The following is a 19,056-nucleotide window of genomic DNA, read 5'->3' on the forward strand; positions in this document are numbered from 1 at the left end:
TCCATACGCCCCTGTTTTAAAGTCCTTAAGGACTGAGGGCATATGGATACGCCCGTGGGAATTCCGATCCCCGCCGATAGCCGGTCGGGGACCGGACCGGGATGCCTGCTGAAATCATTCAGCAGGCATCCCGGCACATCGCCAAGGGGGGGTCTTGAGACCCCCCATGTCGGCGATCGCAGGAAATCGCATGTCTATTCATACATGCGATTTTCTGCTCTTCCGGGCTGATCGGGTCTCTGGTAATAGGGAGAAAATAGGGATGATCGGAGCTGTTAGTGACAGCCCCGATCATCCTAAGGGATAGGAGCGAGGTTGCTTGGTGCCACCTCCTCCTATCACCTGCCATTAGTCAGCAAAGAGTACTGATCAATGGCAGTTGATGGCGGGGGGTTACCATGGAAACCCCCCGCTCTGCCCACCCCTGGATGTCGGGCAGAACGGGGGGAGAAGATGGCGGCCGGTACCTGTGAAGAAGATGCGGTGGGGACCGGCGATCATCGGTGGCATCAGCAGAGATCAGCGGTGCAGGTAGGGAGGCGACGGCGTGGAGCATCAAGGAAGGTGGCAGTAATCTTTACTGCTGCCTTCCTAGTGGTTGCCAAACTGCAACTCCCAGCATGCCCAGACATTCAAAGGCTGTCTGGGCATGCTGGGAGTTGTAGTCTTGCAACATCTGGAGGGTCACAGTTTGGAGACCACTATTACAGTGGTGCCCAAACAGTAGCCCTCCAGATGTTGCAAAACTACAACTCTCAGCATGCCTAGACTGCCCAGGCATGCTCGGAGTTGCAGTTCTGTAACATCTGTCCTTTTAGATTTTGCAAATTTCATGAAAATTTTGAAAATTGTTGCTCTACTTTGAAGCCCTTTCTATGCCATTTTATGATGCCAACACAAAGTAGACATATTGTATTTGTGAATCAATATAAAATGTATTTGGAATATCCATTTTCCTTACAAGCAGAGAGTTTCAAAGTTAGAAAAATGCAAAATTTTCATGAAATTTTGGGATTTTTCACCAGGAAAGGATGCAAGTAACAACACAAATTATCACTAAAATAAGGTAGAATATGTCACGAAAAAACAATGTCAGAATCAGAATAATCGGTAGTAGCATCTTAGAGTTATTAAAGGGGTAGTCCAGTGGTGAAAAACTTATCCCCTATCCTAAGGATAGGGGATAAGTTTGAGATCGCAGGGGGTCCGACCGCTGGGGCCCCCTGCGATCTCTCTGTACAGGGCCCCGGCTCTCCGGCCAGATAGCGGGTGTCGACCCCCGCACGAAGCGGCAGCCGACACGCCCCCTCAATACATCTCAATGGCAGAGCCGGAGATTGCCGAAGGCAGCGCTCCGGCTCTGCCACAGAGTTGTATTGAGGGGGCGTGTCGGCCGCCGCTTCGTGCGTAGGTTGACGCGCCCCCTTCCCGCGGACTCTCGGGGCTCCCTACAGGAGATCGCAGGGGGCCCCAGCGGTCGGACCCCCCGCAATCTGCAACTTATCCCCTATCCTTAAGATAGGGGATAAGTTGTTCACCACTGAGTCACCACTGGACTACTCCTTTAATGCATAAAGTGACAGTGGTCAGAATTGCAAAAAAGGGCTCTGTCCTTAAAGGAGTAGTCCAGTGGTGAGCAACTTATCCCCTATCCTAAGGATAGGGGATAAGTTGCAGATCGCAGGGGGTCCGACCGCTGGGGCCCCCTGCGATCTCCTGTACGGAGCCCCGACAGCCCGCGAGAAGGGGGCGTGTCGACCTCCGCACGAGGCGGCGGCCGACACGCCCCCTCAATACAACTCTATGGCAGAGCCGAAGCGCTGCCTTCGGCAATCTCCAGCTCTGCCATAGAGATGTATTGAGGGGGCGTGTCGGCCGCCGCTTCGTGCGGGGGTCGACACCCGCTATCTGGGCCGAGAGCCGGGGCCCCGTACAGAGAGATCGCAGGGGGCCCAAGCGGTCGGACCCCCCGCGATCTCAAACCTATCCCCTATCCTTAGGATAGGGGATAAGTTTTTCACCACTGGACTACCCCTTTAAGGTGAAAAAGGGTCCTTAAAGGGCTAATTCACTTATATAGGAATATGATACAGGGTTTGGGTGAGCACAGGGTTTATGATGAGCATAGAACACTAGTAGAAGGCAGATGTTATGTACGTTAAGATATATACATTAAAAAAACTATAAAAAAAAAATATATATACTACATTCCTTGAGTGACAGAATGATTGGATAAGGAGAGACACCTTATCCCATGTAAGCCCCATGTAGTATGCAAGTCCCGCACAAAATCTAATATAAACGATCTATCTGTGTCTCGGAGTATAAATAATTTCTTATAGATGCCAATAGCAATGTGGAACTTGGCTGGGAGCATTAGTCGGCAATACTCGTATTGGAAATATGTTGGCCCTGGTATGAAGGAATATCCGGAGATGTTTGCAAAAATGTTGGCCCTGGTATGAAGAGATATCCGGAGATGATTGACTAGGACCTCTGGAAAGGTCTGATGGACCTCTGCAACTTGGATGACTTATTCTTGGTGGCAGTGAAGAGATCTTAGTTGGCCCCCTCTCTCACATGTCTGCAGGACTAGAATGTTACAGGTGGATGCGGATTGGAAAAGACCTTTTTTTTTTGTTGTGAGCTTTACTTCTATGGAGCCGACCTGTGCCTTTGTACAGGTATATTGGACTCTAAATTACTAATATAAAGATATGAAGGACTCTACAATGGACTCGGGGATATGGACATATAGAATACATAGAACCCAAGTGTTTATGGCTATTATGCCACTTCTCTTGTTTCAATAGGATAAATATTTTGTATATAGTAGGGTTTTGGAATATACTGGAGGATATAAGGATTGCTATAACTGTTATACTTTTGTGCATAATACTTGATGCTACAATAAATATGTAACTTAGTGTAAACTCAGTGTCGGCAATAGTGTGTGAAGGAATGGTGTGGGGATGTTGGTATGATTGATGATGGAGTGAAAGGGATGGGTGATGGGATGGAGTGGATATGGTAGGTGGTGTAGTGGAATGGAGGTGGTACATTTTGTGTCAGAATGTATTGGAAATGATAGGATATGTTGTGGGGATGAATATGAGATAAGGTTACGGGATATCCACAAGTGGAGTATCTAGACATGTAGGGTCCTCAGTACATATATAATTGGAATATTTATATTGTAAGCTATGGATGTGGGATACCTATCGTATGGTTTAGATGGGTCTGCATTGACAATTTACACAATATTGGAATGTATAACGTAGTATATGCTATAGTAGTATGTGCCATAGATGTGGGACAGTATATGCTATAGATGTGGGATTTTCACTTTTATAAGATTTTGAGGGGTGTGCACTATAATATAAACAAATAAAAAGGATTCAATATATTGGGGGCATAAGGCATAATTGATGCATCATGCTAGTTCAAATTTTTATCTCATTACCTTATTAATGGGATCCTAATGGTATAGAATTTTTGAAATTATTACTTATTATTGGGATCCAAATAGATTATTGAAATGCACTGCAGTTTTTTTTTTGGCATCTTAAATATGCATATACTCTAAAAATGCATAATTATGGATGCTAGGATGTGGTATATTTATCATTATAACTCTTAGGGGTGTGCACTCAACATATAAATAGTGTGGGTTAAAAAAACGTAATATTATTGATAGGATGTAAATACAGATTGTGCATTCTAATACAATCTAAGCTAGAATTGTTACTTTGTCACTTTATAGTCTATGGATCATTGAAGTATATCGGTAATAATGGACTCTATTTTAATATATGTGTAATGACTATATTTTTTTACTCCCCTATGTGATATGGCAACTATAGGGTTAACTGTGGAAATTTGAATATAAATGTGATCATGTTTGGTTCTCCCTGTGATATGGTGACAAAGGAGTTAACTGTGTGTATCTGATGACAGGGCGGCCAACGTGTGCATGAGGGCACATGCACATAAACAAAATATAGGGACATGCTATATAAAAAAAACTTTAATAATATAAGTATACAGAGATCTTAGCGCATGCGTGTTGTCTACGTGGTGCCGCGTTGTCTAAGTGGTCTATTGGTTGTGCATGCGCAGTTATGCGCTTGTATGCGCAGGCGCTTTGCGCTGTGAATATGTGGGCTATTGGCACATGCGTAGTGTTTAGGTTATGTGATCCGCGGCCGGATATGCCGCTCCGGAAACAATTGCTCGCCAGCTGGGTATAGCTGAGATGAGCGAATTGAAGCTGACAAATCAAAATTTGTTATGAATTTCATGAAAAATTCGATTCACAACGAATGCGAATATCGCCGCGATTCTATTGCGCATATCGCTTAATTGAACTCCATGTAGTGCGGTCCAGGCTAAAGGGCCAGATCCACATGCGAGGACATGGGGCAAGGATCTCTGGGAAGGCGGGAACAATGGTAGGCAGGATGACCCTGAATCACATGCAGGATGCAGCCTATCAGCAGCCAGTCACCCCTGTGATGTCACAGCCCTATATAATCGGCAGCCATATTGTGGCCAGTCACTTCATTCATTACACTGCAGAGAGATAGGACGGAAAGCCTGTGTGTGTGTTACACAGAAAAGTTTTTTCAGCAGCGTTTCACCTCCAAGTCACATCCGCGTTCTGATGGACAGAGAGCAGTGCTTTTTTCCGCTGAAAAGGATTTTTACTGCAGCCAGTAACCTCCCAGTCACTTTCTACAGCATTGTATTACAGAGAGGGTTAGAGAGCTGTGTGTTGCCTCATACATTTCAACAAGCTGCCTCAATTTCATAAACCTTAGCAGAGGTGACAGGAGATGAGAAGCAGCCAGAGGAGCTAGAGGGTTATGAGGAAGGCGAGACAGAGGACCCAGACACACACGGTGGCAGTATGCAGTGGAGATGGAGGCAGGGAGTCCCTCCGAGTCACGTGCACAAATGGCACGATGCATGCTCAGTTGCTTGCGCAGTGACAGCTCAATTGTCACCATTCAGCAGCGGGATGACTTCTGGCTCTCCACCATATTGGACCCTCGCTACTGACACAAAATGGGGGCCTTTATCAAACCCACTGATTGGGAGGACAAACTGACCTACTACAGAGACATCCTACGTAGTCAGTTGGACAATGCCTATCGGCGCCATCATCCATCCTCTCGCAGGTCTGACTCAGGGGGCTCTCTGCGCTCACCTTTCATTGCCTTGGCTGCTGGGGAGGGGTGGGGTGGCAGGAGCAGTACCAGCTCCATCAGCAGCAGCCTGAATTTACAGTCACTGATGAGTACCTTTCTTCACCTGCATAGTGAAGCAACTCATCAGCAGCAGGTAGACCAGGAGCAGGACCTGAATCATCAGGGGGTGGCGTACCTTGACATGACCATGCCAACAAACCTTGAAGAATTGCTGGACTTCTGGGAAGCCAACCTCGATTTATGGCCGCAACTAGCAGAGTTTGACCTGGAAAAGCTGTCCTGCCCGGCCAGTAGTGTGCCATCAGAGCGGGTGTTTAGTGTGGCGGGGGCCATAGTCACCCCAAGGAGAACTCGTCTGTCCACGAAAAAGGTGGAGAGACTGACCTTTGTGAAGATGAATCAGGCATGGATCAGCCAGGATTTCCACCCACCAATGCCTGATGCATCAGAGTAGGTTGACCATGGTGCCACACCAACATTTCACAAATATATATAGTGCCAAACAGATTTGAGGCGCTGCTCCCCAGTTACAAACATTCCTCCGCATCAGACCTTTTTCCACCCACCTTCGTCACCGGGTACTGGTATTGCCACTCACCACACCACTCTGTCACCGGGTCACTTTCAGGACTCCTCATGCTGCTGCTGCCACCTCCAGGCTGTGACATTCAGACACTATATGGTTTCCTCATGCTTCACCACCTCCAGGCTGTTCCATTAAGCCACTATATGATCTCCTCATGCTTCAGCCAACTCCAGGCTGTGCCATTCAGCCACTATATGGTCTCCTTATGCTTCAGCCAACTCCAGGCTGTGCATTCAGCCACTATGTGGTCTCCTCATGCTGCCACATGCTCGAGGCTGTGCCATTCAGCCACTATATGTTCTACTGATGCTGCTGCCAACTCTAGGCTATGCTATTCAGTCACTATATGGTCTCCTCATGCTTCAGCCAGCTCCAGGCTGTGCTATCCAGCCACTATATGGTCTCCTCATGCTGCCACAAACTCCAGGCGATCATTCAGCCACTATATGGTCCCCTCATGCCGATGCTACCTCCAGGCTCTGTCATTGTGCCGCCATGTGACAGGTGACTCCTTGTTAGATTTGGTCCTTTGTAACTACACCCCGGGGCCCGGGACATTAAAACTTGGAGTGTAATCTTAAATTTAAATTTCAAAATCTTCAATTTCAATTTTAAAATTAATTTATTAATCTTAGGGATTGTGAAGCTCTATTGTTTACTCATGCTGCCGCCAGCTCCAGGCTGTGTCATTGTGCCACTATATGGTCTCCTCATGCTGCTACATACTCCAGGCGGTCATTCAGCCACTATATGGTCTCCTCATACTAATGCCACCTCCAGGCCCTGTCATTGTGCCTCCATGTGACATGTGACTCCTTGTTAGATTTGGTCTTTTGGGACATTAAAACTTGGGAGTTTAATCTTAAATTTAATTTTCAAAATCTTCAATTTCAATTTTAAAATTCATATTTTAATCTTAGGGATTGTGAAGCCCTATTATCTAACTCATGCTGCCGCCAGCTCCAGGCTGTGCCGTTCAGCCACTATATGGTTAACTGATGCTGCTGGGCCGTGGGACATTACCTATAAATATTTTATGGTAGCACTAGCTACCATAAATATTCAATTTCAATTTAAAAATTCATATTTTAATCTTAGGGATTGTGAATCCCTTTTTGTTTGCTCATGCTTCCACCACCTGCAGGCTGTACCATTCAGCCACTATATGGTTTACTGATGCAGCTCGGCCTGGGACATTACCTAAAAATATTTTATGGTGGCACTAGCTACCATAAATCTTCAATTTAAATTTTAAAATTCCTCCTTTAATCTTAGGGATTGGAAGCCCTATTGTCTACTTATGCTGCAGCCAGCTCCAGGCTGTGTCATTGATCCACCACATGGTCTCCTTATGCTGTTGGCGCCTTAAATTAAACTTTTAAAATTGTAATATATCTAAAATTTTTCATTTAATATTTCTAAAATATCTTTAATATTGTGAGGCCCTATGGTCTTGTCAGGCTATTGCCACCTCCAGACTGGGTCGTTCTGCCACTATATGGTCTCCTCATGCTGCCGCCAATTCCAGGCTGTGTCGTTCTGCCAGATTATGGTCTCCTCTTGCTGCTGCCACCTCTAGGCTGTCATGTGACTCCTTGTTATTTTGGGTTTTGTGGTCATACATTATTAGTTCAAAGTAAACACTGGGACATTAAACTTGGGAATCTAATATGAATCTTAAATTTTGCTCATCTCTAAAAATGGTGCTAGAGAGATTTATGTTTTTTCAACAAATTTACTAACTACTACTTACAGAAATTTTTGACACAAGCCACACAAAAAATAAGAGGTGTAAATTACTTAGCATTTTGCAACTGGACTATTACATGAAAAAAAGACCAAAATTGACAAATAAACATGCACCAAAATAATAAACAATAAAAAACAAAAATACACCATTCACAATGCAGTCGGCATGTCGGACACTCAGCAAGCAATAGTAAATTTCCCCCAGGGTGTGAGCTGGATTTCTATACAGTAAGGTCTCCTTAACACATTTTTGTTGCTCCTGAAAGCAACTTAAAGGGTTATTCCAGGATGTTTATTTAGCATTTGAGCCTGTGAAGTTATAATACTGTGTCATATGCTTCTATTACCTTCGTACACCGCTTTGTTCCGCTTTCACACACAGGATCAAACCTGGAATTACTATAGTGGTAGCCTTTTTATTGTACTGTCTCTGCCCATTCCCAGGATTTCATGCATCCAGAGACAATATTTCATTAGTCACATGGTATCTAGGGGGGCATGGCTTTGCTGCAGTGGATCGGTGGAAGGGATTGACTGAAGTAATGCTCTCCACCCACCCACTTTAGCATAGCCTCGCCCCACGGAGGCCAATTCTAGAAGTAAAAATAAATAAAAAAACTTTTTATATCTACTTCTCATTTTGGCTAAAATGTTGTAACCTATATGCATTAAAGCCTGCATGTGCGAATCATATGCCTTAAATGGGTGATCAAAATATTCTCTAAGAATCATGTTAAAAAAGTTCTTCACGTCCTTGAGATTATTATACAGGACTATGATACATTTCTCTTAAATATGAACTTTATTATGATATCCTCTTTTTATACCATATCATATACTTGTTTAAAAAGTAGTTTTACCACTTATATACTGTAGTTTGTGCAACTATCAATATATAGCAGTTATGGACTGCTTATCATCTAGGTTTAGTAGTTATCTTCAGAAAATATATAGGCATGTTAGGCAAACACAAGAGATACTATTAGCCACTAGAGATGAGCGAACTTACAGTAAATTCGATTTGTCACGAACTTCTCGGCTCGGCAGTTGATGACTTTCCCTGCGTAAATTAGTTCAGCCTTCAGGTGCTCCGGTGGGCTGGAAAAGGTGGATACATTCCTAGGAAAGAGTCTCCTAGGACTGTATCCACCTTTTCCAGCCCACCGGAGCACCTGAAAGCTGAAATCATTCATGCAGGAAAAGTCATCAACTGCCGAGTCGGGAAGTTTGTGACGAATCGAATTTACTGTAAGTTCGCTCATCTCTACTAGCCACAGTTCTTATGTTATATCACATATTTAACATATAGACACATGTATAGACATATTAGAATGTAAAGAATTGGCATACCTGCCTTGCTTGTGTGTTTCTTCTTGTACCTCCCTTCTGTGCCTTTGCGGTCGACTGTAATGAACAAACCAACAATAGATTATGTGAGGGTCTTATTAGAAAATTTTTGTCATCAGTTAGCATGATAACAGAATGGAGAGAACTTAAAGGGGTATTCCAGGAAAAAACTTTTTTTTATATATCAACTGGCTCCAGAAAGTTAAACAGATTTGTAAATTACTTCTATTAAAAAATCTTAATCCTTTCAGTACTTATGAGCTTCTGAAGTTAAGGTTGTTCTTTTCTGTCTAATTGCTCTCTGATGACACCTGTCTCGGGAAACGCCCAGTTTAGAAGAGGTTTGTTATCGGGATTAGCATCTAAACTGGGCGTTTCCCGAGACAGGTGTCATCAGAGAGCACTTAGACAGAATAGAACAACCTTAACTTCAGAAGCTCATAAGAACTGAAAGGATTAAGATTTTTTAATAGAAGTAATTTACAAATCTGTTTAACTTACTGGAGCCAGTTGATATATAAAAAAAAGTTTTTCCTGGATAACCCCTTTAACATTTTACTTTGGAAAGAGCTCGGCAAAGCCTCTTAAAGCTCCTTATTAATGCTTCTCAAAGCGTGATATGGTAACTTATTGAGCGCTTAAAAGGGTACTCCGCTGGAAAAATTTTTTTTAGATCAACTGATGCCAGAAAGTTAAACAGATTAGTAAATTACTTCTATTTACAAATCCTAATCCTTCCAGTACTCTCTCTCTCTCTCTCTCTGTTGACACCTCTGTCCATTTTAGGAACTGTCCAGAGTAGGAGAAAATCCCCATAGAAATCCTATCCTCCTCTGGACAGTTCTTGGCATGGACAGAGGTGTCAGCAGAGAGCACTGTGGTCAGACAGAAAAGTAAAAATGAAATGTTTTCTTTATTCTATGGGTCAATACAATAAAATGATACCCATGACTACATACTTTTCTATGATTGTACTGCTTTAAAAAAAAGTCAAACTTTTTCCCCCAAAATAAGTATGTTCAAAATTGTCATATTCTCATTTTTCCATATACAGGGCTGTTTGATGGCTCATTTTTTGCACTGTGATCTGCAGTTGTTTTTTTTTTTTAGTACCACATTTGCAAATTTATGACTATATGATCGCATTTTTTTATTTTTAATGTGATGAGAACAAAACACTGCAACTTTGTATTTTTTTTTTTACGTTTACACCGTTCATCGTATGGGATCATTAACATTATATTTTGATAGTTCTGACATTTATGCATGCGGCGATACCAAATATGTTTATTCATTTTTTTAACACTTTTTGTGGATAAAATGGGAAAAAGGGGCGATTTAAATTTTTATTGGGGAGATTTATATATATATATATATATATATATATATATATATATCCCCATAGGGGATTATTTATAGCACTCATTTGATTGCTAATACTGATTAGTGCTATGCATAGGCATAGCACTGATCAGTATTATTTTTGATCTTCGAAGTCTGACCAGAGAAGAAGACCCCGGGAAAGTGGCAGAGGCAGGTGAGGGGGACCTCTGTCTGCTATTTTGAATGATCAGATCCCCGCGGCGCTGCTGCCTGACATTACCAGTGGGCCTCTGGCTGCTAATAGCAGCTGTGACCTGCCGTACATGATGCGAGCACCGACCCGTACATTTACGTCCATTGTCCTTAAGTGGTTAAGGACCAGGCCAAATTTTCAATTTTCCTCCACCCCTTCTAAAAATCATAACACTGTACATTTTGCACCTACAGACCTAAATGAGGGCTTGTTTTTTGCATAATCAATTGTACTTTGTAATGACATCAATCATTTCATAACCAAATCTACGGCAAAACCCCCCAAAAAAATTTTGTGGAGTTAATTGAAAAAAATCCCACCATTTTGTAACTTTTGGGGGCTTCTGTTTCTATGCAGTGTACTTTTCGGTAAAAATTACACCTTATCTTTATTTTGTAGGTCCATATGGTTACAAGAATACACAATTTATGTAGGTTTTATTTTATTTTACTACTTTGAAAAAATCATAACTAATGAACCAAAATTCGTATGCGTAAGATTGTCCTCTTATGACCCCTATAACTTTTTTTTATTGTTCCTTATACAGGGCTATATGAGGTTGGTCTGTAGTTTTCATCGGTACCATTTTTGTTTTGATGGGAATTTTTGATCGTTATTTATACATTTTTTATGGTATATAAAGGGACCAAAAATGCGCAATTTTGTGCTTTGGTATCTTTTTGCATGTAGACCATCGACTGTGCGGTTTAACTTACCTTATATTTTACATACATTTACACGCGTGGGGGTACCACATATGTTTATGTTTTCTTTATTACCTCATTTTATTTAAAAATTGGGAAAAGTGGGGTGAGCCAAACTTTTATTAGGGAATTAAATTTTATGAACTCTATTTTTTCTTACACATTTTACTTTTTTTTTTTTTTTTTGTTCCCATAGAGGGCTATGACATGCAATCTTCTGATTGCATACACTGTTCAATGCTGAGCTTTGGCTCAGCATTGATCAGTGTTATCAGTGCTCTGCTGCTCTAGCCAGCCATGGCTGACTGGGACATCAGAGCACCGATCAGAAGGTGAAGAGGTAGGTAAGGGCACTCCCGCCGTCCACTCAGCTGTTTGGGACCCACAATTTCGCCAAAGATGTTCCGATCAGGATTCCTTGCCCCATGTCCTGACATGTGGATCCACCATTTTAGATGCCCTGGAGCCTGGACCGCACTAAATGTATGTGGTGATACAATTCTTCCTTGTATACCGGTATGATTGGTATTTCTGGTCTCAGTATATTTGATTTGGTCAGTAACAGTGTGATGGTGATAAGGATGATGATGATATTTTACTCCTTGTATACTAGTATTAATAGAAATATTGGTCTCAGTTTACAGGATTTGGTCAGTAACAGTATGATAGTAATATTTATGGTGATAATATTCCTCCTTGTATACCGGTATTATTGGTAATATTGGTCTCAGTATACAGGATTTGGTCAGTAACAGTATGATGGTAATATGTATGATAATATCCCCCTTATTTACCAGTGTTATTTGGTAAATATAAGATTTATATATAGGTTAATGTGTTTATCATGGGATATTGGCATATATATATTCTTTTTTTTCCCTATTGTGTACCGTGTTATGTCTAACTATAATTGACATTTTGCCTTTCCCTTTGTGGCTCTTCCTTCACATAGCCACACCCGTGACCGAAATGGGCTGCTTAGTCTAAAATGTTCGGGCCTATAATTGGTTCCAGTCCAGCCCTGGTACTACGATTTCAACAATACCAAACCAAATTTTTGTTCCTCATAGAAAATTTTGAAATTTATTGTTACCACACTAGCTTAGATGTTTTTTTTAATCACTTTTTCCTATGTTATATGACAAAATCAGCAATTTTGAGCTTTCATTTTTTTCATGTTTACTCCATTGACCATGTGGGATCAGGAATGTTTAATAGTTCAGACAATTCTACACATGGTGATAACAAACATTTTTTTATTTTTTGTTTGAAAAATGGAGAAAAAGGGGGGTGATTTAAATTTTAATTGCAAGATGTGATTTTTAAACTATTTTGAATATTTTTTTAGCCTCCCTATTATAATCAATCACTTGATTACTTCCAAAGATTAATGCAATGCCTATGTATCGCACTGCACTTAATATACCAGTGCAGTGCGGCCACTAGGTTGTGTTCATATGGGACATTGGGGGGTGTTTTACCCTTGTTTAACTTTGAATAGCACAATTTTATTGTGAATATACAAATCACTGTAAAATTACGTAATTTTATCCAGCCTGACTATTTAACCCTTTAAAAATCATAACCCTTTTAATTTTCCACCTAAAAATCCATATTATGGCTTATTGTTTGCGCTACCAATTCAACTTTGCAGTGACATTAGTCATTTTACCCAGCGAAACGGAAAACAAAAAATCATTGTGCGACAAAATTGAAGAAAAAATGCTATAACACTGCATACACTGATCTCTTGCACTGTTCACTGCCATGCGATAGCATTGCATGGATCAGTGCTATTGGCGCTTGACTGCTCCTGCCTGGATCTCAGGCACGGAGCAGTCATTCGGCAATCGCACACGCAGGAGGCAGGTAAGGATCCTCCTGGTATCCTGCAAGCTGTTCGGGATGCTGCGACTTCACCGCGGCGGACCCGAACAGCCCGACTGAGCTGCCGGGATGCTTTCAGTTTCACTTCAGACACGGCAGTCAACTTTGATCGCCGCATCTGAAGGATTAACACCGGGCATCACCACGATCGGTGATGTCAGGTATTAGCCGCGGATCCCGTCCATTGATGGCCGCCGGGACTGACGCGATATGATGCGTGACCCCGTGTTATATCGTGGGAGCCGGCCCAGGACTTAAATATAAGTCCTGCGTCGTTAAGGAGTTAAAAAAATAATAATGAATGAATGCCAAACAACCCCTCAAACATTAGATTGCCGTTCACTCTTCTTGTGTTCTCTTTACCCTGTACGTCCTTCCTCTCCCTTTGCACAGTGATCGAAATTCAGTTCGGAAGAACCACAGAAGTAATTTGAGAGCAAGTTAAGTATGTGCAGGAGAAGTTCCAGTAGGGGAAGGAGCGCAGGAGAAAGAGGTCCATAAAGTATGCACCGCACCACTAATAACTATATGTAATAATCATTCCAGTATGGCATTGAGCACAGGCAGGTTGAAATACAGTGCTAACCTGGGATGTTTCAGTGACAAGCAGGAATCACCCCCAAAATCGTGTCCTGCCAGATCCGGGACAGTTGGGATATATTAAGATCAGGGTACCACCATTTTTGTCCAGGCCAGTTTCATTATTTAGACGGATCCCTCCAAGGAACAGCCCAGGATAGAGGCAGCGCACAAGACTTCAAAGGTAAAATGGTTTATTTACCCGGCATGCTCAGTTTCATTATTTGGTTATTATTCATGCAAAGTTTCATTATTTGGTTATCAAAATGATTTTGTTGAACCACAATAATTCAAAAGCAATGTCTGATTTTCATCAGTGAATTTTCAGTACATTTTCATTCATTTTGTCACTTTCAAGTTATTTCATGGAGCATTGGGAGTGTTTTCTTTCTTTAACAGAAGGGTGTCAACAATTTTATACATATCTGTAAATGGACAGCCAAGTCAGCTATTCACTGTTTACAGCTGCTCTGTAGTTTGATTAATCTAGCAAAATTTTACTAAGCAGGAAAAAACTCTCTATGACATCCATGAACTCTAAGGCTGAGTTCCCACTTGTTTTTTTTTCTGGCCCAAAAAACGCAAGAAAAAAATGCCTGAAAAAAACGCCACAGCATTTTCCTTGCGTTTTTTTAGGTACAAAAAAAAAAAAAAAGGATGCAGTAGGGATGGAAAAAATAAAATTTAACGAAATGTATATATTTTTTTTATAACAACATTTGTATAAATTTTAATTTGTATAAACGGACAGGGACCTAAAAATGTAGCCGACAATAATAAAAATGTAGAAAGGGGTAATTTAATTGTAAAAATAATATATTTTTTCTAATTAATTTTGTTAAACTTTCTATGAGTAATGTATTTTAACCCCTTAAGGACTCACGGTTTTTCTGTTTTTGCACTTTCCTTTTTTCCTCCTTACCGTTAAAAAATCCTAATTCTTTCAATTTTGCACCTAAAAATCCATATGATGGCTTATTTTTTGTGCCACCAATTCTAATTTGTAATGACATCAGTCATTTTACCCAAAAATTATTGTGTGACAAAATTGAAGAGAAAACGCAATTTTTTAACTTTTGGGGGCTTCCGTTTCTACACAGTACATTTTTCTGTAAAAATGACACCTCATCTTTATTCTTTAGGTCCATACGATTAAAATGATACCCTACTTATGTAGATTTGATTTTGGCGTACTTCTGAAAAAAAAATCATAACTACATGCAGGAAAATTTATACGTTTAAAATTGTCATCTTCTGACCCCTATAACTTTTTTATTTTTCCGTGTATGGGGCGGTATGAGGGCTCATTTTTTGTGCCATGATCTGAAGCTTTTAGGGGTACCATTTTTGTATTGATCAGACTTATTTATAAATTTTTATAAATTTTTTCATAATATAAAAAGTGACCAAAAAGATGCTATTTTGGACTTTTTTTGCGCATACGCCATTGAACATGTAGTTTAATTAATGATATATTTTTATAATTCGGACATTTCTGCACGCGGCAATACCACATATGTTTATTTTTATTTACACAGTTTTTGTTTTTTTTAAAGGGAAAAGGGGGGTGATTTAAACTTTTATTAGGGATTTATTATTTTTTTGCAATGTTATAGCTCCCATAGGGGGCTATAACACTGCACACACTGTTTTTTTACATTGTTCAATGGTTTCTCATAGGAAACCATTGATCAATGATTCTGCCGCTTGACTGCTCATGCCTGGATCCCAGGCACTGAGCAGTCATTCAGCGATTGGACACCAGGAGGCAGGTAAGGGGACCCTCCTCGTGTCCTACAGCTGTTCGGGATGCTGCAGTGAAATTTCACTGCGGCGGTCCCGAACAGCCCCCTGAGCTATCCGGCAGCACTTTAGTTTCACTTTAGACGCAGCGATCAACTTTGAACGCCGCATCTTAAGGGTTAATAGCGCACGGCACCGCGATCAGTGCCGCGCGCTATTAGCCACGGGTTCTTGGCTGTTGTTAGAGGCTGGGCCCAACCCATGCTATGGCCCTGCGTCATAGAACGGGAGCGGACTCAGAACGTACAGGTACGCCCTGAGTCCTTAAGGGGTAAATATTGTGTTTAATAAAGTGTGCATATGTTTTTAACTTTTTTCACTTTCTTTTCTTTCTTTTTTAAATTTTTAGGTAGTACTACTACTCCCCGCTTCTATAGATTATATAGGAGGATCGCAGTGGGTGTCAAAAGTGACACCTGGGGCAATCTGTCTATTAGTACAGGTACTACTACACCTGCAGGGAGTAGTAGTACCTGTACTGATAGACAGATCGCCCCGGGTGTCACTTTTGACACCCGCTGCGATCCTCCTATATAATCTATAGAAGCGGGGGGCACGGCCGCACTTCTCTACTCCCCTGCACTGTATTCTGCAATCTCAAGTTATCTTCACATCACAGATTCATATTTCCCACAGAGAGCTGTGATTGGCCAGATGGTTCCAGACAATCAAAACTCAGTGGCAAATAGGAATCTGTGTGGCCGTGCAATCAAAGCTTATACAGGATGATCGCAGCGGGTGTCAAGAATGACACCCGCTGTGATCTGTCCTTAACTGTGTAATGTCTGTTCATTTGTTTTTGGTTGTTCAGTGCAATACTATTATGTCTGTTAGTTTAATGCCACTATGTCTGTTTGTGCTATATTCTGACTATGTCTGCTTGAGCATTTACCTTGTATTTATCTTGTCATTTCATCTGTTTTTTAGCCATGGTTTATATAACCATGGCTAAAAAACAGATGAAATGACAAGATAAATACAAGGTAAATGCTCAAGCAGACATAGTCAGAATATAGCACAAACAGACATAGCACAAACAGCTCCTCGTATTTTAGTTTGTTTTACATAGTCGGTTTTAGGATTATGTTTGTTCTGCTCTGTCTGTGTTCACACTGTGTCTGAGTCTTGCTTGTACCCTGTGCTCTATTTGTTATATTCCTGTTTGGTATTCTGGAGTCTATTCAGACTCAGCCGGTTCTAGTCTAGTGTTTCATGTATTATATTTCCGTTTCCTACTGGGTCAGCATTTTGTCCACACGGTGGAGTGTGTCTGCTGGTCAGTAGCCTATTTGGCTTTATTATAAATGGCTACTCCTTTTGTGGAGTGGGGTGTCCAGTTTGTTTGTTCTGTGTCCCAGTGTTAACAGTGTCTTATGTTTCCTTATCAGTTTGCCTGTTTATATTCTGCCCTGTTAGCATTTGTATCCTGTTTGGTATGTCTGGTTGTCTAGTAGTTTTCCGTTTCTGGCCTGTGACCGACTATGTATGTTATGTATATTATGTGTTTTTATGCCACTGCACTTTAGCACAGGAAGGGACCGGCGCCCAGTTGTCAATCCACTGGTTAGGGTGGATGGGCAAGTAAGCAGGGAGAGCAGTTTTACGGTCAGTTTAGGGCTCACTCTCCCTGTCCACTGGTCGGTCCCTGACAAACTGCAGGTACTACTGCTCCCAATATGGAGCACACTCTGCTCCATGCTGGGAGCTGTAGTACCTGCATTAATAGAGAGATCGCAACAGGTGTTAGAAGTGACACCCACTTAAATCTGTCTATTAATGCAGGTACTTCAGCTCCCAGCATGGAGCAGAGTGTGCTCCAGGTTGGGAGCAGTAGTACCTGCAGTTAAGGGCAGATCACAGCGGTACTGTTAAGGACAGATCTGTACTGCAGTGTATTATAAGTGTCAAATCCCCTAGTGGGACAGTAAAAAAAAAAAAGTAAAAAAAGAAATAAATGAGTAAATGAAATGTAAACAATAAATAAAACTTATAAGTAAACACAATCACCCTCTTCCCCATTATGATATTTTTTTAGCCCCTCCCCCCCAAAAAAAAGTTATGTACACATATTTGGTATTGCCCTGTCCGTAATAACCCAAGCAATAAAACTATCACATTATTTATAATAATAAAAACTCGCCAAATGTATTGCTGCAAAAAACAAGCCCTCACATTAAAGATCTCAGAGTAGGGTGACACTCCAAAAAAAAAAGTCTGAGGCCTGTGTGTGAGTCATGGAGTGCTCTAGGGTCACATATGGGACATTCCTAAATATATAAGAATTAGGGGAATACATTTTTGAGTTGCATTTCTCTATCAGCACCTGCTGTGTTACAGAAAAAATATCGCAAAACAATATATCTGCAAGAAAAATTAAATTTTATGAATTCCACTTCCACTTTTCTTTCTTTTACCTGAAACACCTAAAAGGTTAATAAACTTCACAAATGTCATTTTGATTACGTTGAGGGGCGCAGTTTTTATAATGTGGTGATTTATGAGGGTATCTAACATACAGACCCCTCAAATCTACTTCAGAACTGAACTGGTCCATAAAAATATCTGATTTAGAAATTTTCTCTAAAATTTTGAAAATTGCTGCCAAACTTCTAAGCCCCATAACGTCCTAATAAAGTAAAAGGGCATTTAACAAATAATGCCAACATAAAGTAGACATATTGTAAATGTGAATTAAACTAATTTACGTGACATGAATACTTTTCTCACAAGACAAGCATTTGGAATTCAGTAAAAATGCTAAATAAAACATTTTTCACAGAATTTTTTAGTTTTTCACACAAAAATGCTGAATCTATGAACCAAAATTTACCACTAACATTAAGTACCATATGTCCCAAAAAACAATCACAGAATCACTTTGATAATTGAACGTGCCCCGAAGTTATTACAACATAAATTGGGAAAGGTCTGATTTGAAAAATGAGCCTTGGTCCTTAAAGGACAACATTATTTTTAAATCAACTGGTGCCAGAAAGTTACATATTTGTAAATTATTTCTATTTAAAAATTTTAACCCTTCCAGTACTAATCATTCTTCTGTATACTACAGAGGAAGTGCTTTTCTTTTTTAATTTCTATTCTGTCTGAGCACAGTGCTCTCTGCTGACACCTCTGTCCTTGTCAGGAACTGTCCAGAGCAGGATAGGTTTGCTATGGGGATTTGCTCCTACTCTGGACAGTTCCTGACATGGACAGAGGTGTCAGCAGAGAGCACTGTAGTCAGACAGAAAAGAAATTCAAAGAGAAAAGAACTTTCTCTGTATTATACAGCAGATGATAAGTACTGGAAGGATTAAGATTTTTAAATAGAAGTAATTTACAAATCTGTTTAACTTTCTGGCACCAGTTGATTTAAAAAAAAAATAATAAAAAAATTCCCATTGGAGTAACCCTTTAAGGCCAAAATTGGCCCGGTCCTGAAGGGGTTAACATTTTTGCGGGCATTTTTTATTCTTTTTTTGACATTAGTGAACCAAAAAAGGGATGGAGTTAGCTTTTTTTAAATAACATTTTGTAGGTTACCATAAAAAAAAAAAAAAAAAAAGATACAGGAGGGATGGAAAAATTTGTAGGGAATGAAATTTATATTTTTTT

At 40.7% G+C, this 19,056-nt stretch overlaps 1 protein-coding gene across 2 annotated transcripts in view; it reads right to left on the reverse strand.

Moving 5' to 3' along the window:
* Positions 1-19,056, reverse strand: part of GABRR1 (gamma-aminobutyric acid type A receptor subunit rho1) — a 136,237-nt gene that overhangs the window by 64,509 nt on the left and 52,672 nt on the right. For both annotated transcript variants that reach the window (XM_056566097.1, XM_056566096.1), the window contains exon 2: positions 8,896-8,949. In XM_056566097.1, the coding sequence (XP_056422072.1) occupies positions 8,896-8,949 (54 nt within the window). The remainder of the gene's footprint in view (positions 1-8,895; positions 8,950-19,056) is intronic.

Source organism: Hyla sarda, chromosome 3 (assembly GCF_029499605.1).
Source record: "Hyla sarda isolate aHylSar1 chromosome 3, aHylSar1.hap1, whole genome shotgun sequence".
Classification (NCBI taxonomy): Eukaryota; Metazoa; Chordata; class Amphibia; order Anura; family Hylidae; genus Hyla; species Hyla sarda.